The sequence below is a fragment of the Neophocaena asiaeorientalis genome, unplaced genomic scaffold (assembly GCF_003031525.2).
Source record: "Neophocaena asiaeorientalis asiaeorientalis breed wild unplaced genomic scaffold, Neophocaena_asiaeorientalis_V1.1 scaffold40, whole genome shotgun sequence".
Lineage (NCBI taxonomy): Eukaryota > Metazoa > Chordata > Mammalia > Artiodactyla > Phocoenidae > Neophocaena > Neophocaena asiaeorientalis.
Genome location: NW_020185335.1, coordinates 5,630,561 through 5,654,082, shown reverse-complemented (window position 1 = coordinate 5,654,082; position 23,522 = coordinate 5,630,561). Strand labels below are relative to the sequence as shown.

At 41.2% G+C, this 23,522-nt stretch overlaps 1 protein-coding gene and 1 long non-coding RNA gene across 2 annotated transcripts in view; one reads left to right on the top strand and one right to left on the bottom strand.

The window, feature by feature from the left end:
* Nucleotides 1-23,522, top strand: part of ADAMTS18 (ADAM metallopeptidase with thrombospondin type 1 motif 18) — a 155,268-nt gene that overhangs the window by 109,216 nt on the left and 22,530 nt on the right. The window contains exons 19-20 of the mRNA XM_024735716.1: nucleotides 18,106-18,247; nucleotides 20,772-20,898. Coding sequence (XP_024591484.1) covers nucleotides 18,106-18,247; nucleotides 20,772-20,898 — 269 coding nt within the window. The remainder of the gene's footprint in view (nucleotides 1-18,105; nucleotides 18,248-20,771; nucleotides 20,899-23,522) is intronic.
* LOC112393443 (uncharacterized) lies at nucleotides 15,558-18,060 on the bottom strand. The gene is made up of 2 exons (XR_003001922.1): nucleotides 17,973-18,060; nucleotides 15,558-16,194 (listed from the first exon to the last, which is right to left on the bottom strand). It is a non-coding gene; the product is annotated as an uncharacterized LOC112393443 (long non-coding RNA).

Genomic DNA, 23,522 nt, shown 5'->3' with positions numbered 1-23,522 from the left:
GCCAACCTTTCACGGGTACACTTGGCTGTTCTGAATGCTGAGGAATATACAAGGAATCGTCTTTACGTGATTCCAGTTTTTGTCTGTGTCTGCTGTTGGGATCATCCATTGTGGCTGTTCGTCACATAGATCCGCTGGCCTAGGAGGCAGAGTGATGTAACAGAAAGCACACTTGCTTGATGTCCGGAAAGTGTTAGTCATAGCAAACCACCTTACTTTTGTAAGCTATCATTTCTTTAGAGGTGAGAAAAGAAAAAAAATAAGTGGGTAATGATGAGGATAACAAAAACAGCCACCATGTCTGCAAATGACTCTGTAACGCAATTATCCTGGGTACATTTTCTTTGGTCCTCGTCACGTCTCTGGGTTTGCTTTTTCCAGTGTGTAAAACGGGGCTAATCGTGCACTTTCAGAGGCACGTGATTTGCTTGAGGTTGTGTAGAAGTCGTGGCCACCATGTACTGAGGACTCATGTGACCACGCACTCCTGTTAGTCACGTGGAGTTTCAATTTCTCACTTGCAAAATTGGGATAGAAAACCTACCTCACTGACTTGCCAGAAAAATAAGCAATGAAGTGTGAAGAAATGTTAAAAGATTTGCCTAACTCACATAGCTAGGAAAAAAGCAGAGTTGAATTGGAGCCCAAATCTTTTCCATCTACAAGTATGATATCTCCTCTCAGTCCAGTCATACTGCTATACTCTTCTGGAATCAAGGAAACATAAGCTTAATTCAACTATTATTGTTATTATTTAAGGTACTAGTCTTAAACATTGACTAAGGAAGATGAATAAAAAAAGATAGTTTAAAAGTATGACTACATATAACTTTTTTCCCCCTTGAAGGGACCTATTTTATTTTATTTTAATTTTTGCTATGAAATACATTTTTTTTTTTTTGGCTGTGTTGGGTCTTCGTTGCTGCACGCGGTCTATCTCTATTTGCAGTGAGCAGGGGCTACTCTTCATTGTGGTGTGCGGGCTTCTCATTGTGGTGGCTTCTCTTGTTGTGGAGCACGGGCTCTAGGTGTACGGGCTTCAGTAGTTGCAGCACACGGGCTCAGTAGTTGTGGCATGCAGGCCCTAGAGCGCACGGGCTTCCGTAGTTGCGTTGCGCAGGCTCTAGGGTGCGCGGGCTTCAGTAGTTGTGGTGTGTGGGCTCAGTAGTTGTGGCTTGTGGGCTCTAGAGCTCAGGCTCAGTAGTTGTGGCGCACGGGCTTAGTTGCTCCACCACATGTGGGATCTTCCCCGACCAGGGATAGAACCCGTGTCCCTTGCATTGGCAGGCGGATTCTTAAGCACTGCGTTTTTTATTTTTTTAATTTTTATTTTATATTAGAGTATATTTGATTAACAATGTTGTGTTAGTTTCAGGTGTACAGCAAAATGATTCAGTTATACATATACATGTATCTATTCTTTTTCAAATTCTTTTCCCATTTAGGTTAATACAGAGTATCGAGCAGAGTTCCCTGTGCTATACAGTAGGTCTTTGTTGGTTATCTATTTTAAATATAACAGTGTGTACATGTCAATCCCAAACTACCAATCTATCTCTTCCCCCCACCCTTCCCCCTGGCAACCGGAAGTTCATTCTCTAAGACTATGAGTCTATATCTGTTTTGTAAATAAGTTTATCTGCATCTCTTTTTTTTAGATTCTCCATATAAGTGATATCATATGATATTTGTTTTTGTCTGTCTGACTTCCTTCACTTAGTATATTAATCTCTAGGTCCATCCATGTTGCTGCAAATGGCATTCTTTTTAATGACTGAGTAATATTCCGTTGTATATAGACTAAACATAACTTTGGATTCTAAGTCAGATGTTGTACCCATTGTATGGTTAAGAGTACAGACTTGTAATTAGCTATGTAACTTGGACAAGTATCTTCACCTCTGTGTCACTTAATGTCCACATTTGTAAAAATGGGCAAACAATACCAGCTAACTGTCAGTGCTAGCATAAGAAGAATTTAAGATAACTTCAGTGCTTACAGAGTGCTTGGCACATAACGTTTCTAACTGTTACCATACTTCTGCCTTCTGAGCATATAACAGATATATTTTTTAAAAACCTAAACCTCAGACCATGATGAGCAAACTGGCAACCACAGGCCAAATCCAGCTCCCAGATCTTCATAATTTTTAAAAAATGGATCAGAGGTTTAATATCAGGTGATTTCTTATAAAAATATAGATTTTGACACCTTTCACGAAAAAGGAACTTCTGGTCCCAGTAGATATTTGAGTTTGCAACCCTGGCCCTAGGTCTTGACCGTGAGTTAATTTCCCATTATCTTGTGAACTTGAGATACTAGGTCCTGTCATCTCTGTCTGTGTGATAGAAGGTCCTGCAAAGATTTCACAATTGAGAGCAGCTGTCTTTAGGAAATATTCTTCCAACCCTCTCAGGTCTTTTTTTTTTTATATTGGAATATAGTTGATTTACAATGTTGTGTTAGTTTCAGGTGTACAGCAAAGTGGTTCAATTATACATATACACGTATCTATTCTTTTTCAGATTGTTTACCCATATAGGTTATTACAGAGTATTGAGTAGAGTTCCTTGTGCTATACAGTAGGTCCTTGTTGATTATCTACTTTATATATAGTAGCGTGTGTGTGTGAATGTGTGTGTGTGTGTTAATCCCAAGCTCCTAATTTGTGTGTGTGTGTGTTTACATATTTGTTTTTTTAACATCTTAATTGGAGTATAATTGCTTTACAATGGTGTGTTAGTTTCTGCTTTATAACACAGTGAATCAGCTATACATATGCATATATCCCCATATCCCCTCCCTCTTGCGTCTCCCTCTCCCCCTCCCTATCCCACCCCTCAAGGTGGACACAAAGCACCGCCAAGCTCCTAATTTATCCCTGGCTGCCACATTTCCCCTTTGGTAACCGTAAGTTTGTTTTCTAAATCTGCATGATTGTTTTATAAATAAGTTCATTTGTATAATTTTTTAAAAATTAGATTCCCGGGCTTCCCTGGTGGCGCAGTGGTTGAGAGTCCGCCTGCCGATGCAGGGGACACAGTAAAAAAAAAAAAAAAAAAAAAAAAAAAAAAAAAATTAGATTCCCTACATGAGTGATATCATATGGTATTTTTCTTTCTCTGTCTGACTTACTTCACTTAGTGTGATAATCTCTAGGTCCATCCATGTTGCTGCAAATACCATTATTTCATTCGTTTTTATGGCTGAATAGTATTCCATTGTATACATGTACCACATCTTCTTTATCCGTTCCTCTGTCGGTGGACATTTAGGTTCCTTCCATGTCCCGGCTATTGTGAATAGTGCTTCAGTGAACACTGGGGTGCGTGTATCTTTCCGAATTACGGTTTTGTCTGGATAAATGCCCAGGAGTGGGATTGCTGGATCATATGGTAGTTCTATTTTTAGTTTTTTAAGGAACCTCCATACTGTTCTCCATAGTGGCTGCACCAATCTACATTCCCACCAACAGTGTAGGAAGGTTCCCTGTTCTCCACACCCTCTCCAGCATTTATTGTTTGTAGACTTTTTGATGATGGCCATTCTGACCAGTGCGAGCTGATACCTCGTTGTAGTTTTGATTTGCATTTCTCCCATAATTCGTGATGTTGAGCATCTTTTCGGCCATCTGTATGTCTTCTTTGGAGAAATGTCTATTAAGATCATCCGCCCATTTTTTGATTGGGTTGTTTCTTTTATTTCAGAAGATGAGATTAGGAACCCCAAATCAAATTAGACTATCTTTAGGGTAGTTTGGAGCTCAGCAATGAATCAAGGCCCTAAAATCACCCTGTAATTACACCTAAGGCATAGGAATCGAACTTTCTGGTTAAAGATTTTGAGACTTTTTATTCAGTCCTAATTTTTTAGGTGCATATATTTATTTCTTTTCTATCAAGCATTTGAGCAGCAAACATCTTTTCCATTTCTTTAGAAAAGGTGTATTTTCTTTAGAGAGGTATATTTAGCTTGCAGGGGATTCGTTTTAGAGCAGCATGGTTTCATTAGTTTTGCCACGAGGCCTTTGATCCATCTCTAAGCAGATGTACACAAACCAAGTTCTGTGGCTAGAAAGTTACCAAATTGGAAGGCGGGTGTCTCTCAGGGCTTCTGCCCCGGGCAACCAGAACTAGGTCCAAATGATTCCTCGTAAGAAATATGTGTTTTACTACTTGATGACAAGCATTTTTTGTTGTTGCTGTTTCTCTGTCCAGTTTTCTTCATAATCACAAAGCCATTCCAGTAGGTTTTCACAGTTCTGTTTGTAATTTAAGGTTTGCTGTTAAACATACGTTATCTGCGGGAAAACACAACAAAGAATGAGACAAGAAGTGATGGAAAGTGCAAAGCAGAATCACAGAGTTCCTTCTGACTTTCATCTTTAGAACCTGAATGTCCCCTGTCATTGTCTGTGTTGATCAGATTGACCAGATAATGGCCACATTGTCACCGAACGCTATGCCAGCCTGAAGCCGAGAATTTTTATTTGGGCTTTGCTTAATTGAAGCGTAACTCCTTATCTCACTCATCTCCATTATTTAGTGCTGATTAAACGTAAATCTTTGGACTGTTCACCAGGTCCAAACATTTTCCTGACGATTAGGAGCTATTTTTGAGAAATGGAAGGGTGGCCTCAATTGGTGATGGAGTTCTGCAGAATCGGTCAGGTTCGTCATCGATTTTCTTGCAGGGAATTCCCAGGCGGTCCAGTGGTTAGGACTCCTCTTTCTCTCTGCCGAGGGCCTGGGTTCAATCCCTGGTGGAGGAACTAAGATCCCACAAGCCATGGGGCACGGCCAGAAAACAAACTAAGAAACAAACAAAAACAGCTGGATTGTCCTTGCAGATACAGACGCCTCCTCGGGGGGAAAAAAGCAAACACACAAACAATCAAAATGTAAGGATAAATTATTGGATAGATCTAGTAAAATTATAAAAACATAAAGTCTTCCCCAGGTTCAACTGGATATGTACGGTTTTATAAAATAATTTTCCCAACTATATAAATAGGGTAAAAACTATAATAAGATCTCTATAAATACAAAATTGTAGTTTCACCACAATGCAGTAAGGTCACATTTGCTTAGCTGTTGTTTTTACGAAGTCTTACTTTATGTATACATTCCACTTACAGATTCCATGAAAGCTTCAATTGATGTCCTAAGAATGTGACTTGTCTGAAAATATTCCAGAGGGAAACATGTATGATTGATTGGTCATGCCTTGCTTGTATTTTTTAAAGGAGTTATGGTTTCATTCAAAACTTGCAACTATTTTAGGAGATTTTTAAAAATCCAATCCAGTAACCTCGTATTATGTCTATTTTATCTTTTCAAAGAATTTGGGCTAATGACTGTAATATTTAAATTGTACTTTATTGCTCTCAGGAGAACATCATCAAATTTCAGGTCAGTTTTTATCACATGCTCACGCCTTTCCAAAATCGAGAGAACACAGTGACTTTAAAAACTGAAAATCACAATAAGCGATAAATTACATCTTCCCAAACTAGGCTATATATCAACAGCCAAGTAATCCATGGCCTTCTTCTTTAAAGGAAGTTAAAGAAAGTCATATGCCTTTCCATGCAACTATGAATTGAACGAAAATGAATACTTTTGGAGCCAAAAATATGTTCAGTCCAATACGATATGTTGAATGTGTTTCACAATCCTGTGGGATGATGAAAGTGGGAACCTACCAAAATGGAAAGTGCTGTTCTATCCGCAGAAAGTATAAGTCTGTGAAAGGAAGCATTTTCTCTCTTGGCCGCTTAAAATGACTGCACGTTCACTGAGCTCGTAGTATAGTGTAAAATTCAGCAGAAGGGTGTGTTTGCCAGAACACGTGAGGATAGCAGTGTAAGGATAATGTCCCTTTTTATATCTCATTCATTTATTTTAATCAGATCCTCCCGATAGCTTAGCTAAGTCTTATCTTCATCTACTTTGGCATGTGTTGATTTAGGTAGCTACCTTCAAAGCAGTATTCCTCTGTTTATTTTCTCTTGACGTCTGATAGAAGAAAACTAAACTTTTGTTGAGTGCCCGTTTGGGCCCAGCCCTGTATAGACATTGGAGATGCACCAATGGTTAAGACATAAATCATGTCAGCAAATCATTATAGTCTCAGGTCTTTAAAAAATGTAAAGAGCGAGTTTTGGTAGGCTGATCCCATTCTTTTTGGAAGCAACGTGGGTTTGAACAGGGAACATCTCTATAAATAGTTGGTGATACGGGTCACTCAGATACTCCTCTGTCACTTTGCGTGAGTCACTTAAACTATCTGAGGCCCAGTCTTCTCATTTGGGAAATGATTTCCCCAGACTAAACTAATATCTTCTACTCTGTCCTGTAACACTGTCTTGAAGCACTTGTAAGCACCTGAAACCCTATGTTGCCAAAAGATGACTTAACTCCTCTTCGTAGATTCCACAATTGGCACAGTATCTGGAACGTCGTGGTCACTCAGAAACAAAAATTTACTGAATGAATGACATCCAATGATAAAATTCATTCACTCATTTAAAGAGTAGAAGGACTTCCCTGGTGGCACAGTGGATAAGACTCCACGTTCACAACGTAGGGGGCCCAGTTTTGATCCCTGGTCAGGGAACTAGATCCCACATGCATGCCGCAACTAAGAGTTCACATGCCACAACTAAAGAGCCCACGAGCCGCAACTAAGGAGCCTGCCTGCCGCAACTAAGGAGCCCACGTGCTGCAACTAAGGAGCCCACCTCCTGCAACTGAGACCTGGTGCAACCAAAGAAATAAATAAATATTAAAAATAAAATAAATAAATAGTAGAATCTTCTTTCCAAGTTGAAAAATCATACATGGAGACAATAAATCGAGTGCAAGGAGACTTTCTCTGACCAAAGTCAAGAGTGACAGGGCCCAGAGGCCAGCCTCTCCTCCCCATTTCTGCCCTTCTATCCCAAACCACAGTCGTAATCTGAAGTTCTCTGAAAGGCTTAGACTTCTGCGGTACACATTTTAAAAACCACTGGATTTCATCGTCTCTTAGGACTAGTCCTAGAATTGTACAGTTGAAAGTTAAGTACAGTGAAGGGCATTTAAATATTGAAATTTGATCTCCTCAATTGCATTTGAAGAATCGATCTGCTTTCTGAAAGGCTTGCCTTTCCCAAAGTGAATAATTTACACGTAAGAGCTTGCTGACCAGTTAGCTCACAGTTGACTTACCTTAATCTGGGAGAACAGCAACTTGCCCTCCCAGGGTGGTGGGTTTAACAGATCTTTTCACTTATTTCTGGGTGTTTTCTAGTGCAAGGCAGGGGTAATGCAGTCCTGGGACAGATTGACTGCTGTCAGTTAACCTCAAGAAATAAGTGCATGGCCTGACACAAAAGTGTCTTCTGCTTCTGGGTATTTTTAATGTCAGAACTTTACAGAATGTCTTCATAGGGAAGCTCAGTTTAAATGGAAAACAGATTTTCACTTTTATCACCAAGTCATGTGCCTGCCTAATTTTCAAATACCGTCTCTGTTACAAACCTTCATTCTTCTCGGAACCCGGATTCTACATGGTCCAACATTAGCAACAGGTGGATGTCAATTTAGAGTGAGCTGGCCCCTTAATTTCCTCAGTGGCCAAGAGGAAATTCCTAAGGGTAATCAAGGATTTATATGATTGTCTGAGGTCTTAAATTTTTAGGCATTATTTAAGTCCATCAATCAACTTTTTATTTTGAAGTACAGACATACATATACATGTAAATGACTTGGAGAAATGGAGCTAATGTTCATGACCCTGTATCATATTTCTGCATTGCCCAGGGGAAAATGACTCACACACGTGCACACCCCAGCACAGAAAGAAATCAATATTGATTTGGCAACCATATACTTTCTGAGATCACTACAGACACAGTTATTATAAACTAGATAATTTCCACATCTTTCTTTATTTCAGCTTATCCCCTACAACATGAGTCTGGCGTGGAGTCTAAGGAATTTCTCATTGAACTAGTGCACTCATTAGTCATCTGAAAGATTTAAAAGTCAGCTTATGTTTCAATAGTCTTCAGGATACTATGCATAGACCTACCGTATTTATTTTACTGGGTTTGGGAACACAAGGAAAACTAAATCTTCTGCACATCACATAGCTAAACTGTGTGTGTGCGTGTGCGTGTGCGTGTGTATGTGTGTGTCTTGTACAAGGAATTAGATGTTGAAGTGGTAGAAATGTGAAAACTGAAGTTCAGAGTTGAAATTTACACGTCTTCGTTGAAAAATAATCATTTAATCTGAAGTAGACGTCTATATGCTGGGCGTTTTGAGTATGGCTGAAAATTTAATGTTTTTCCGTTTTGAGATTGAGCTATAGGTAATGTAAGGTCACTGGTTTTGTCCTTTGTATAAGTGCAGTGCAAAAGGCCCGTTTAAGATATAATTTTAGGGAGCCTTGGCAATGAGAATGAAAAACACAAAAATTCTCTTTTCTTTTCGTGATTAGTGAAGGTGTCCACTTAGGGATGATACATTCTTTAGAAGTGACTGAAGATCAGCCTTTTTTGCTAGTTCTCTCCCCCCACTTCTCCCACCTCCCCCTTCCTCCCCTCGTGCCCCTCCCCCCTTTCTTCTTCCTCTCCTTTATTCTCTTTCTCTGTCTCTGTTTCTCTATCTGTCTCTCTCTCACACACAACAGTGAATGAGTCATATTCTCCATCAAACTGTCATGCAGTTGGAGGGTAGGTGAGGAAATTCATCATGAGTGTTTCATTTATAAAGTAACTTCATCTCTGTCTGATAAACAGTGAGTCAGGACGACATGATAACACAGGTTGCTAGTCTAGGACTGAAATATGATCCCCTGTGTTTTTACAGCATTCCTTTTTTTTTTAAAAAAAAGTCTTAAAAATGAAAGCTCTCCTTTATGTTAAGGATTTTTTTTCTCTCTCTGTTAAGAGGCAAAAGGGGGTGTTTAACTCTTTGAAAACCCTTTCCCAGTGAATCGTGTACCGAGAGAGAATCATGCAGCAGCCTTTGTAATGACAGTAAGTGAGAAATAGGTTAACCACAGGCCAGTTTCAAGGCAGAAAAAGACATCTAAAGAAAATTACTATAATAAACAACTTCCTCCGCTCTTTGGCAAAAGGAGATGATGGGGTGGCGGGGGACCAGGTAGACAGGCACATTGATCACTGAGTTGACAGTGTGCAAGCATCACTGACAGAGACTTACCTTCTCAGCCAGCTCCTTCCTTGTGACCCTGCTGTCTGCATCCCCCGCCCCCCACCAGGGGAAGGGGCTGAAATGAGTAAAGATGTGGCTCACGATAAAATCAGTGTAAGGGAAAGGAGATTATCCAAGGAGCAGGGATGGGGTGAAGACACAAAACACAAAAGAGGCAAAGAAGTAATGGAGAATAAATTCAGAACAGATGATAGGAAACTCCAGACTCCAGAGGACGACTCAGATGTGCTTTCATGATGCCACATCATTTGTCTAGAGATTGCCATTTGCTATTTGAAGTGCAGGCCTCCAGTTAATTCATGGCAAATACTTCTGTGACAGGTCGGAGAACACTATTTCTCTTCACTAAACTCTGAGGAATGTTGATGAGTTGAATTAGAACTGTAGTCGGGGTTCAATGTGTCAGCCCACACCTTTGAAGCTGCCTCACAGATGTACTTCCAAGGCCCCGATCGGGATCTTTGTGGTGCTGTGTCTTGTCAAATCCAACTCACTCACACCTAATAGCAGTGGTGATACCTGGTCGTGTTTTTCAGGCTTTGAAGCAAACAAGAAGGCAAAGACAACTGGCTGATTTTTCACATCGTGAGCCTTCCAAAAAAATCACAGGATTATACAAAACCAGGAATTCACACTACAAAACTATCCCTTCCCTGACTGAGCCAACGCGTGATGTACGGCACAATTCATCATTTATCGGAAGGGGTCAATCTATAAAGCAGGTTGTACTTCAGCGGTTAAAACAATGGTGAAATCCAACAGTTCTATAAATGCAGGGGAAAATGGACTGAGGAGATTAAAAATCACGTATCCTTAAGTCAGATATTAGCGTGTTCAAGAAACAACATTTTCAGGTTGGAACCCGATAGCACAATGTAAATGTTATAGCATGCTCTTGGATCCCAGTGACAACGCCTTTTCAGCAGTTCATCCAGTTTTTGGAACTTTAAATTAGAATCCTAGATGTGACATTTCAGAGCTGGAGATGCAGTGTCCCAAGAGTTAAGATGTCCAGTTTGGGAGTCGGACAATATCAGAGACTTGCGTTCTCAGTGTTGCTACTTACTAGCTACGGGACCTCGTGTATTGGTGCATTCATCTACAGTACTAAGATATTAACAGCACTGTGCCTTCCTCATAGTATCGTTATCAGCTTTATTATTTTTTTTAATATTTATTTATTTGGTTGCCTCAGGTCTTCGTTGCGGCAGGCGGGCTCCTTAGTTGCGGCTCGCCGGCTCCTTAGTTGCGGCATGCACGTGGGCTCTAGTTCCTGGACCAGGGATCAAACCCGGGCCCCCTGCTTTGGCAGCACAGAGTCTTATCCACTGCGCCACCAGGGAAGTCCCGAGTGTTGTTATCAGCTTTAAATGAGATAATGCTTGTACAGTGTTTTGCCTGGCATAACACTAAGTATTGCTGCTGTAACTTTTTTAAAGCGATCAAGTACATTACTGAAGACAAGAAATAAGCTTCCAAGCAGGCACTAAATAAAAAGTCGGTCTTCAGAACCTATGCATAACTCTTTAGCTTCCATGGGAGAATTAGGACAACTTCCTTAAAAGGAAAGAGGGGCCTTAAGTAATGAAACAAAAATGAAGCTGATTGAAGGCATTTATAGTTTGCACATTAAAAATTAAAAGTGGGAGTGACAGAAAGCAAGCTGTTTACCCAAGATTACTCAATGTGTCCTTTGTTTTAACTTCGTGTGCCCCAAGCGGAGCCTGCATCCCCCTTCCTTCAGAGGGCAGTTGGTAGAGTCCAGCCCCGTCTGTGGTTTTCCAACTTAAGAAGCTGTAAATTTTATAGCTCCGCACCCTGCGGTCAGAGCTGCTGAGTGCTGTGTCTGAAGTCAGGTGGTTGGTGTGTTAAAGGTAGACACTGAACAGTTCTACTGAGGACCTGGAAGCATTTAAGGAGGTTGCTTGCCAACTGTAAGTTAGAGACCCAGTGCCAGTTGGCTGGAAAATCCTCTGGACTGAGTCCAGTTAAGTAGACTGAATTGCTGGCAGTCTTTCCAAACTTGTGCATTTCACAGCTGGGCTATACAGTCCGACGCGCAGCACGGGGCGTTATTGTGACGTTGTGCTACGATGGGGGGTGGAGGAGGGTTGTGGCATCCACGTGACATGGAGGGCCTTTGTGTTCTCCACTAGTGCTGAAAAAAGTTATCGACTGCGCTTGACAGGGTCACTGAAAATATCTCTAAATAGATGTGAGTGATGGGAATTAGCATTTTCAAATGACGTATTGTTTCAGATGTGTTCGCTCCTCAGCATCCGCAGAGGCAGTTAGAATCTTAGCTACGCGGTTATCACACATCGTCCCACGGTCCTGCTTCCGAGCGTCGGGTGGGTCGCACTGTCTGTGGTCAAGGTGATGGTCATGGTCACACTGAGGTACTTAGGTATAGCCGAGCCTGCCAAATTAGTGGGTGTCATCTCCACTGAGAGGAGTGGGCAAAGTCATTGTTAGACCGCAGGACCATTTAGAATTTGGAACATTTTAAATTGTGTCTTAAAACTGATGCAGGTGAGAAAACCTCAGCCTTAAGGTTGGGCAGAGGTAGCTTCATGGACGTGGAACCCGCAAAGTCACAGGGGACCTTGGACCCAGAAGTGCCTTATGTTTGGTTCACTGTTCTGTTGTCACCAGCTTGAAATCCTTAATCATTTCTTTAAACGAGGGGCCTTGCATTTCCATTTTCCTCTGGGCCCCGCAAATTATGTAGCCATTCCTGAGGGTGGGATTGACTTTTTTTCTTTTAAACAAAATCCAGTCTTTCTTCAGAATGGAGTAAAGAAGGGACTTAGAGATTCTTTCAGCCAGACGATCAGTCTATTTCCAAAGGATTGGCTATTGCAAGCATCAAGCAGTAGAAGATAAGACAACTGCTGTGTATTCCATTCTTGGTTACTTTGTTCCTCATACAGGATTAGAAAAAGGGCAGAGAATGCCTGAATTATCATAGAGAAGCAAATAATGTAATTGGCAAATACTCATCTTTTATATATTCGGTCTTGGTGTCTATTTGTTTAAATAATTACTCTCTTTAAGAAGGCTTTGTGAGCTGATGTTAAAGTAAATTCTAAAGTCAGCTTTCTGCTGGTTTATACAAATACTGTCCTTCAGCCTACGTGATTACACATAGAGCTCCCCTGTGACCTTACAGATACACAGACATTATAGTGAAGCCGTGAGTCATTTGATTTTTTTTAAAGTTGAGAGTCTTATTCATTTGTGCATTCAGTGAATGCATTAATATGTCCAACAAAAAAATATAAACAATATGTCCTGTAGGCCATTGGCTATAGAACTATACTAGTAATATGACAGTAACCAGCTACAACATATGTTATGAGTTAGTCATTTAAAGTTGCATAATTTCCTGCACATTTACAGTAAATCATGGGAGTTATTTCTCTTCTTGACGTGGCTGCATAAGTAAGCTTCTTTTATTACCTTGATAGTATGAAATGGAGTAGTTGCCTTCTTGCTATTAACTACTTTCAGCGCAGACGTTTTACTTTTCAGAGGATCTTTACATATTTTTGCTTCACCGAAGGGAAGGAAGGTGGGAAACTCAATATGAAAGTTTGTCCTTGGGCTTCCATGGTGGCGCAGTGGTTGAGAGTCCGCCTGCCGATGCAGTGGACGCGGGTTCGTGCCCCGGTCCGGGAGGATCCCACGTACCGCGGAGCGTCTGGGCCCGTGAGCCATGGCCGCTGAGCCTGCGCGTTCGGAGCCTGTGCTCCGTAACGGGAGAGGCCACAACAGTGAGAGGCCCACGTACCGCAAAAAAAAAAAAGTTTGTCCTTTTGGGGGGAATAGAAATCCTCAAAGAAAACAAATTATTTTGTTCTTTTGTGGCTTCTTGGCGGGAGTCATCACCAAAATACTTCATTAATTAAGTAACAGCTACACAGTTTCCTTAGGGAGTCATGTGATCCCCTTCCCCCAGGTTCACAATAACTTTTGATTTTCCTTGGCAGGTTATATGGCACTTCGTTTTTAACCTCTTAAGTAACCATATTATTTTTAAGCGTGGTTGTGTCCATCTCCTCCGCTAGAGAATATGGCTTCTACTCATCCCTAGAGAGCCATGATCATGGAAATCCAAAGAGATGATGGCGGCTTAGACCAAGGAAGCAGCCGTAGCAATAGATAAGGTGAGACGTGGTCAGATTTGAGTAATATTGGAAGTAAAGGTAACACCATTTCTTGGTCGATTAGGTGTGGGGTGTGAGGAAAAGAGAGGAGATCAACTTTCTATTTTAGCCTGAACAACTAGGAGGATTGGGTTGCCATTTTGTGAGACTGGGGAGAACAGCCTTTCAGAGAACAGGGTGGAAAGTCCCGAGTTCGTTGTTAGACTTTGTTATACCTTTTAAACATTCAGGTAGAGATGCTCAATAGACAGTTAACTCTTTGAATGTGGAGGTCCGAGGACGGGCTTCATTTACAGCTGTCCCATATGGTAGCCACTACTCACACGTGGTTCTTTAAGTTTAGATTTAGATTAAATTGAACGTAACGTTTTATCCTTCGATCACGATGTATATTACTGCTCAAGAGCCACATGTGGCTTGTGGCTGCCGTATGGAACAACACAGGTTTATAGTGTAATACTTGTCATCACTGCAGAAAGTTCTACTGGAAAGCGCTGCTGTAGAGTTACGAATTTGGGAGTGGTCAACCTGTAGATTGCACTTAAACTACAGGACTGGATGAGATCACCTAGAGGGGTGAGGATAGAAAAACAAGAGGTCCAGAGGTTGGAAGTCAATCTGACATTGAATCATTAGGAAATAAGGATTCAGCAAAAGAAACTAGGAATGAAGGCCGGTCGGTCAGTAGGGGAGGAAAAGAACTGAAATGATGAGTTTCTAGTAGCGAAAACAGGAGGAAGTGATCAGCTATGTCCAGTGTTTGATGATTGGTTGAGTAAGACAAAGCCGTTGACTGTTGGAAATGACAAGAAGCCCTTGAAAGAGAGATTTCAGTGATGTGGTGGGGAGGGATGCCTGAGAAGGAGGGACCACGGGAGAATGAGGGATATGCGGAGATCCAAAGTGAAGGCAACTCTTAGAGGGATTTTTGCTATAAAGGGAAACAGTGAATGTGAGCTGGACGTGTGGCGGACTCTCAACCACTGCGCCACCAGGGAAGCCCGATGAGATCATTTTTTTCCTCTTGAGATGAGGGATATCATAGCATGTTCGTGTGCTTATCGAATGATCCAATAGACAGGGACATTTCAATAAGGTTCAAGAGAGAGGGGACGACACTAGAAGTGATGCCCTTAAGTAGGTGAGGGAAGATGGGATCCAGGGCAATAGTGGACAACCCGACTGAGCATCCTGGGAGGAGCCAGGGTAGGACATCCTGGATAACAGAAGGAGAGGAGGAATGTGTGGGTCCCGACGCAGAAACACAGTTGACGGGAGAGATTGCCTACGTTCTCTTCTTGATGGTAGCATCAATAATATTTTATGGATTGCTTTACTGGAAGCCTAGGGAACCTTGACGTCTTGGTTGTTTTTGTTTGTTTAATAGTGATGACACTTTGACCTTCACAGTCCTTTTTCTTTCTCCCTCTCTTAAATGCAGCCTGCTGTTCACAGCAACATCTTAAAAGTTTACAGTGAAACCACATGCCATGTATGGCCTAGGTTCTAGAATCTGTCTAAAAGGTAAAAGTAGAATATCTTTCAAATGCTCATTGAAAATGTGCTAAACCACTCTTCAATCACCAGAACATAAGTCCTTGACGTTCAAAAGGAAGAACTAAAGTTCTTTTTTATTTTCTTTGCATTTCCATTGGGGATCCCTTTCCCCTGCGGCAGTGGAAGTCAGGATCTAGTCTGAATGTGGGGTGGAGTGGTACTAGGAAGCTGAGCTAGGTGAGTGGATTTCTGTCTCTATCACGCTTGCCCTTGAACTTGTGTATCTTACGTGCGTGTGTGATGCAACTCCATTGTGTTGTAATATCATCCCGATCTTGAGCCTTAGCTCATTATAACTCTGATACATTTCACCTGTATTTTACTGCCATGCTCACACACGTGGTGTGCTGCGTTATTTTCTTCCCTACAAGATCTCCGCATTACTACCGTGTAAAGAAAATAGTAACCAAAAGTGTTACATTTGAGATACCACTTTAACTCAAGGAGAAATTGAGTTGAAATATCCACGGGCATCAGTATTACCTTCTGAATGTGAAATTCCTCTCAAAATTCTAGCTTGATTGTGAACAAAGCTCTCAAGTGTCTCTGTTTACATAATATCACACGAAAGACATTAACAAAAACACCGCAAAACATCTCAAATAAGGAAAGCATTCTATTTATTCAAAATATATGAAATGTTATAACATAACGCATGATTCCAAGAACGCTTTGTATCACTTAGCCGCAAAAATAAGAAAAGCAAAGGCTAGAAGGATCCTCGTAATTCAAAGACTCCTGAGACCTTGATTTTGAGAAGGTTCTCATTGGTGACTGAGGAGAATTAGGCATTTGTTGATTTTAGTGGTACTACCTGTTGTGTTTTGTTTGCTTTTTGTTTTGGATGGGGGTGAGGGAAACAAAGACCCATCTGTTAACGATTTGGTTGTTTCTGGGAGCCACCGGGATTTGTTTTGTTGGATGACAAATGATGTCCACACTGTGGAATCTTCAGAGCAAGCCATAATACTTCTGGAGACATTTACGCTAATAGCGGAGTGGAAAGCGTTTTGTAGCATCCTAAGGAGGGTCTGGTGTAAGCAGGGCCTTGGACTGCTGCCACCCACCCAACTTTAATGGAGGTGGGATCCCACCAGACAGAGCCAGAGCCAGGAGTTCCTGTTTTTAACCGGAAACCTGCTTTGCTTCTCGGCCATGAATGCCCAGTTCTGGTGGTCACACACGTTTTTCACAAGACACGGGTTGGGAGAAAACCAGCTGTTGGTATTCATGCTTTGAGCTTGAAAGAAAAAACAAAGAGAAGTAGTTAAGAAAAGAGAGGATCGGGGCTTCCCTGGTGGCGCAGTGGTTGAGGGTCCGCCTGCCGATGCAGGGGACACGGGTTCGTGCCCCGGTCCGGGAGGATCCCACATGCTGCGGAGTGGCTGGGCCCGTGAGCCATGGCCGCTGAGCCTGTGCATCCGGAGCCTGTGCTCCGCAACGGGAGAGGCCACAGCAGTGAGAGGCCCGCATACTGCAAAAAAAAAAAAGAAAAGAAAAGAAAAGAGAAGATCAGGAAGGGAGTGGCCACAGCAGTGAGAGGCCCGCATACTGCAAAAAAAAAAGAAAAGAAAAGAGAAGATCAGGAAGGGAAGCAAATAATGTGATAATGTGTTTGCCTAAACCAAAAAGAAGGTGATATCCAGACACAGAAAACAAATTTACGGTTACCAAAGGGATGAACAGATACACACTACTATATATAAAAGAGATGAACAACAAGGCCCTACTGTCAGGCGGACTCCCAACCACTGCGCCACCAGGAAAGCCCTGTTCAATATCTTGTAATAACCTATGATGGAAAAGAATTTGAAAAAGAATATATATACATACACACATATGCGCACACACAGACACATAGATACACACACACCTATAACAGAAGCACTTTGCTACACCTGAAAGTAACACAACATTGTAAATCAGCTATACTCCAAGAAAAAAAAGTGATATCTTAGTCTTTAGGCACATTTTGTTGGAGGGCCTAAATTCTATTTTAATCTCATTCACCGGTCTCCTGTGTGATCTTGCACAAGTTCATTCTTCTCAGTTTTTTTTTTTTTCAATGAAAAAACAGACACCTACATTATAGAGTTGTTAGAGGACTCCTGAAATAATGCATAGAAAAAGCCCAGCAGAGTGTCTGACACCTGGGAAGTGCCAGTAAATGATGGCTCTTATTTTAGTAGTCAGACCTGATAGTGTCAGATTTATCCCAAGTCCTTGCCCTTTTGAGGTCAGATCCATCCCAGTATATATATTACCAACCACGACGTCTGATCATATTTCTTTTTGTCTTATCTGCTCATCCTGGTACACAGTTAACAGACACCTACTCTTTGGGGAGATTCTCTTTGGAAATCCTATTGGTAATCTGCCTGGATTCTAAGGTTGATGATAGGGATTCTAAGCGGGGTGTTCTAAGGTTTTCTGTGTGCTTCCCTTGTGTCTAGCAGCTACTGGCATCCAGGAGAGGAATTATAAGTTGTGGGCCAGGATAAATCATAAAAGTCTATGTACGCTGATTCAATTTCAGCCGTTATCTCTGGAGCACCACCATGACTAGAATCTCTCTACGAGAGTTGTTGAACTGTCTAGTGTCATACCTAAAATAATAGAACAAAGATATATGGGCCAAAGGTTTGAGACCCTAGGGGGGGAAAAGACATTTAAACATCCCAAACCTGGGAGGTTCCACATATATCTACCCAATATTCAGTATGAGAATGATTTCTGCTGAGAGTTTTATGCCTATTCTGAGAGTTAGCATATTTTAGTATCATGCTAGGCTTTCAAGTTTCAAGTGAAGGCTGAGACCTCATAGTATAACCTCTCCTTCAACATAAGGTAAAAAATCTATTTTCTTGCCTTATTCATTGGATATGCCTAGAACTGAGGGTTGTGGGCTTATAGCAAATGTCCTGTTTCCCTACTGTCTTTCTAAATCACAGTTCTGATGCTCTAGAGGTACACATTTTAAAGTGTCATGGGCAAACTTTAAGTCAACATAAAACCTACTTGGGAACAATGATGTGAACCGGCTTTGAGGTCAAAATGGCATGCAAATATCTCTAAAATGTTCAGTGAGATTTCTGGAATTCCAGGGTCTGACCTGTATCTTGATCTCTGATTTGTATCTTACACTGTCCAGATTCTGATGCAAGGCAAAAATCCGGGGATATCTTGGAAGTATGCACTTCCCCAGGTCGCGAATGGAACTCAGCCAGCCGCAGAAAGACACAGCCACACCTGGAGCACAGTGCAGTCAGATTGTTCCTTCTCCTGTGGTGGAGGTAGTTGATTTCCTCGCCGTCTTGCACGTCTCTCCTCAGACAGGGTCTCTCACTGGTTTGCAGGGTAGAAATAGAGACATAGATGTAGAGCACAAACATGGACACCACGGGGGGAATAGTGGCGGACAGGGGTGGGTGGTGGGATGAATCGGGAGATTGGGATTGACATATATACACTATTATGTATAAAATAGATAACTAATAAGAACCTGCTGTATAAAAAAATTAAATTCAAAAAAAATTACAGCAACAGAAAAAAAAATGAAATTATGTTCTTCTACTTCAAAGTCATCCATGGTTCCTCTTTGCACTTGGATGAAACCCACGCTCCTCGTTGTGGCCCACTGGACCCCGTGTGGTCTGGCCCCCGCCTCAGTTTCCTTTTGTAGAACCGCCGCCCCCCCGACCTGCCCTGTTTTTAAAAAAAAAAAAAGGTTCTTTCACTCCAGACGTCTTTCCATTGTATGGTTTAAATAAGCAACAAAAGAACTATCTTTATGGGAACTGTCACTGTAAGGGAAAAAAAACCCAAAAGGCAAATATTATTTGTACTCTTTGGGGATTTTCCTATGTAGAAAGGAACCCACTCACACAATTCTCAAGTCAGCCACAACCAGGACTCAAAAGTTATGCATCTGAAACTTACAAGGGGGGGAAATAGAAAATATGTGTCCATTTCCTATAAGGATTGAGTCATTGATAGATTTTTCAGCTCACAGCTTTGTGTCTTTCTGTCCTGACTTTTCTGTTGTTGTCAGCCTCCCAGTGGGACTTAGAGAAGGTAGGGGCAAGACAGTGAAAACACAGGCAAGGCAGACTTAAGACAGCGATCTGACATGTGGAAGCAGTGGCATTCCAGCCCCACAGGGAAATGGATTAAATCCGAGAAATAGCCCTTGTAAGGAAGGGAAAAACAACAGCCATCCTCTCAGTGCGTAGACGGGAGGCATTTTATTTAGGTCCCAAAATATCACATATTGGTTGGTAAGTCAATCTTTGTCCCACTTGCCCTTTGGGAAGAAGAATGAGTCCATAAATGAGTCCATGATACCAAAGCATGAAGGTTGGTCCCTCATTTCCTTATGCTCAGAGCACCTGGTGACAGCGGGTCTCCCTACTGTGTCCATCCCACTGAGCAAAATGGGGCATCTTGGGACCAGAGACAGAGCAGAAATACAGAAACTGAAGAAATTCTGTCTTCAGCTGCCCATGCTGGTTAACAAAATATGAAGAAATACTTCTTTTTAAAAATATATATGAAATAACTAAAAGGGAATATATTTTTTATTAATACACATTTTAAAAGCAATATGCTATAAAGAAGAAAATAATCTCCCATAATCTTTTAACCAGCAATAGCAGCGTTAATACTTTGGTCTATATCGTATTCTTTTTCTTAAGCAAACATAAAAACACGTGTGTTTCACATACTCAGACACATGCCACACATGTATCATTTTCTGTTCTTTTTTTTCTCTTTTTAACAGAACAGAAACCGTAACCTTTATGCTGTTTTTCACATAGTCTTCGAGCATGAGCAGTTGTTCATATATCAAATGCTAAATACAACCAAGGGGAGGATGCTGGACAAGTGCATTATGGGATTCTCCTTTGCCTTGAGTTAGCAACACCTTCGTGTGACTCACAGACCATAGCATGTCGGAAGTCTAAGAGAAGACAAGTCCAAACGAATACGTTCTCCGGAAGCAAACTCTTGACTTGAGGGAGTCCCAATATTTTGATCAGTTCCTCCCGAAAGTAAACCCCCTTCAACCTAATCGTTCTAGCGGGAGTGACTTTTCACTGTTGCTCAGATTCCATTTTAAGGAAAAGTCCATGTGAATAAAGACAGTTGAAAGAGGGGGCAGCGTTCCTATGTGGGGAGCTGACAAATACAGTTAATCACACACAAAATAAAGTGTATCTTGATGAGAGGTCCTGAAATGAATTTCGAAAACAAGGCAGTGGGTTGAACAGACAGAAACAAAAAACCAGAGTCCTTGCGGACAAGTATGAACACATATTCAGTGAGTTCAACTTTTTGTTTATATGTGCACACACTCTCAGGCAAGTGTAGAAGATGCTTCATGAAAAAGCAAAATCTTAGAGTTTCCACACATAATTCCCCCAAGATTTTTCTTTGAAGAACATTTTCCATTAGATATGTGCAGTGTGAGTTAAAGCTTCTGGGATACTTCCCTCAAACAGATATTGCCCTGTTTTCAATTTCAAAATATTGCCCTGCCTTCATTACTATATCGTTCTAGAATCCATGGCAGTCTTCAAAACTAAGACGCTACATGTTAAAAACTATTAAAACATGAAAACTGTTGGCGGGGCGTGGCATGAGGGTGGAATTCACATGAGTTGTAGATTTTATCAGAAGGAAGTGTTTTCGTACAATATTTAGATTCTGTATGTTCAGTAAATTATCAGAACCCTGGTAAACCTGAAGCTACACTTGGAAACTAAGTGGAATTGGTTACCTGCAGTTTTCACTTTGTAACTTCTCATGTCTTATTAGGTTACATAAGTGTCAAGGCCATTTGCTTACGGGATCAAAACACTCAAGTCAATTCCTCATTCTGCAATGCGAGAGCCAAGCCAGCAACTGAACCCAAAATGTGCAATGCCTTCTCCTGCCCTGCCTAGTAAGTCATCTGGAAATGTCTTTCTGGTTGCATCTGTATTGTGTGCCTTTATTGTTGATAGGAGATGGTTGAAGCCACTGTCGATGCCTCTGATCCAAAGTGATGCAAAAAAAAAAAAAAAAAAGTGATTCAAAGCTAGACAGAATACCCCCCGCCCCACCCCACCCCCCAAAAAAGTCAATATAAGAAAGAAGACGAGAGTTGCAGTTAAAATATATAACTTGAAAAACACAAATTTGCTTCAGACACTCAGACTCTGGCTATGCCAACATAACCTTGGGGTTAAAAAAAAGGCATAAAGACATCTTTTTTCAACCTTTTCAGAGAGACCCCTCTTCTCTGAACTAAAACAGATATTTAAATAACACAGAATCGTATGTTAGTTAAATCTCTATGTGGTTGTATGCTTAACGTTTATAGAGTCATCCAAGAATTTAAAAATCATATTACTCTACAACCCACGAAAGCCCAAATGCAAATTACACAGTAGCAAGACACAAAGTTAAAAGGAAGGGTGTAGAGCCCAAGTGGTAACCCCGTTTTTGATGAAGAGACACGGTGGGGAGCTCAGTGGGTTTGCTTTTGGATTGATTTTAGCCACACTACTATTTGAACGCTAATTTTAACTAATGGTCCCAGCCAAATGGAGTCTCTTCTTGTTTGATTTATCTTCTGCCAAATGTATTTATATAGAGTTGACAGCGTTTCTTCTACAGCACTGTTGTGTTCCCTGCTGTTTCCGATCATCTTAGCAAGTGGTGTTTGCTTTGTGGTGATGCGATTATATTACACAATCTTTTTATATACATACATATTTTTTTCCTTGTAAATAGTGTATTTGTCATAATCGTTTGGGGCTTCAGCTCCCCACCAATCCCCTAGGTCCAATTGTCAACTCCGTTTTTCCCTTAGAGTTTGCAACCAGCTGTATCCTGAACACAAAAAGGAGAAAGACATGTGGGGGGCTTCCATGGAATTTTCTCTCTTGCTAAGAAATGTCTGGCTCTAAAAATATCCCGTGGCTCTAAGACGTGATAACCGGACAGCGTTATTGATCCTTGTGGAATAATCTCTCCCTTAGATGGGGCTGTGTGCGCGTGTGTGCGCGCACGTGTACGTTTAGGTACGTGTAGGGATTGTCAGTACACTTGAATGGCAAGCTAATATTTTCTTATTGTAAGCCTCCTTTCCATCATTGTTTATCTTCACCAAGAAAAGAAAGGAACCCTATTCGTATGTACCTCCATGAAAAGGAAGAGAGAGCGTTAGTCATGCTTAACTCCCAGAACTTTCCTGATGGCTCCATGTAGAAATGATATTCTGTGTAGTAACAAGTTTGCTGGCTCTTTAAAAGCAGAACAGCCCCTGCAGTGACTCTGCAGCGTTGGAGTGAAATGGGCGGTGTCTTTTGCTTCTTTTCCCTTTTATGCCACCCTATTTTTTTTTGGCCTCGCAGTGAGAGGCATGCAGGATCTTAGTTCCCTGACCGGGGATCAAACCTGCGACGTCCTAACAACTGGACTTCCAGGGAATTCCCTGCAACCCTATTATTTATCTCAGTATTTCCTGTTGAATAATGGGACCTTTTAGGGACTATTCTTCCGCAGAGATATACTAGAAATAAGGGCTTAGACTATTAGAGCTCTAAGGACAAAGGAGTTCATCTGATCTAACTCCATTATTTTCCCATGTAATGACCATGTTATATGCCCTACGGTACGCCAGGTCCTCAGCTGAGGACTGGAAGGTGGAGATGAATAGCTTGTAGTCCCTGCCATCAATGAACCCACCATCGAATGGAAGAGGTGGATGTGTAAACAGATAATTGAGATGCAGTGAGATACGTGCTATAAAAATGATAAATATAAAAAAGCAGTAAGGGGACTTCCCTGGTGGTCCAGCGGTTAGGACTCTGCACAAGGCGCAAGACACGGCCAAAAAAAAAAAAAGGCAATAAGGCAGAAAATGGAAAGTAGAGGCATCAGGTCTGTGAGGTCGGGGTTGATGAAAGCTAATAATTTCATGATAATATATATCTTTTCTTTGCATCTTACTGTAAGAGAAAATGATTATACAAATATAAGGAATTCTTTTATTTGGTATCATCTCTCTTTAACTAAGATAACATGGATTATGCAATGTTTTAGAATACTTAGAATCCTAGAACTCATGTACTAAATTCTCTGGACTAACAGAAAGGTCTTTAACCTCACACCTCAGGTTTGTGGGGGGCAGGGGAAACCAGAGCAAATATCATAGGACTAGGAAGATGCAGAAATGCAGACATGTAACAAACACACATTTGGTCTCAGTGATGTTTTTATGCTTTCAAATGATACTTAGAAGATTTGTAAACCAAGAGCAGTTTTAGACATGGATGCTTTGAAACGTACCGTGATCCTATCTGGTGGATCTTTTTAAGCTCAGCCCTCGAATCAGAGAATTTCAGTTAATCACAGCCAGTTGTTGACAAGGATTCTTGGTTGCAGTTGGTCGTTCTTCAGTGTACACCAAGTCTCAGTCAGCTGTGAACAAAAGAAGGAGTGACCCGGCAATCTTTAAATAAAGAACTCGAGATGGTATCTCTAACCCATCAGTAAAGTTTAAGGCTAACCAGAAAAAGT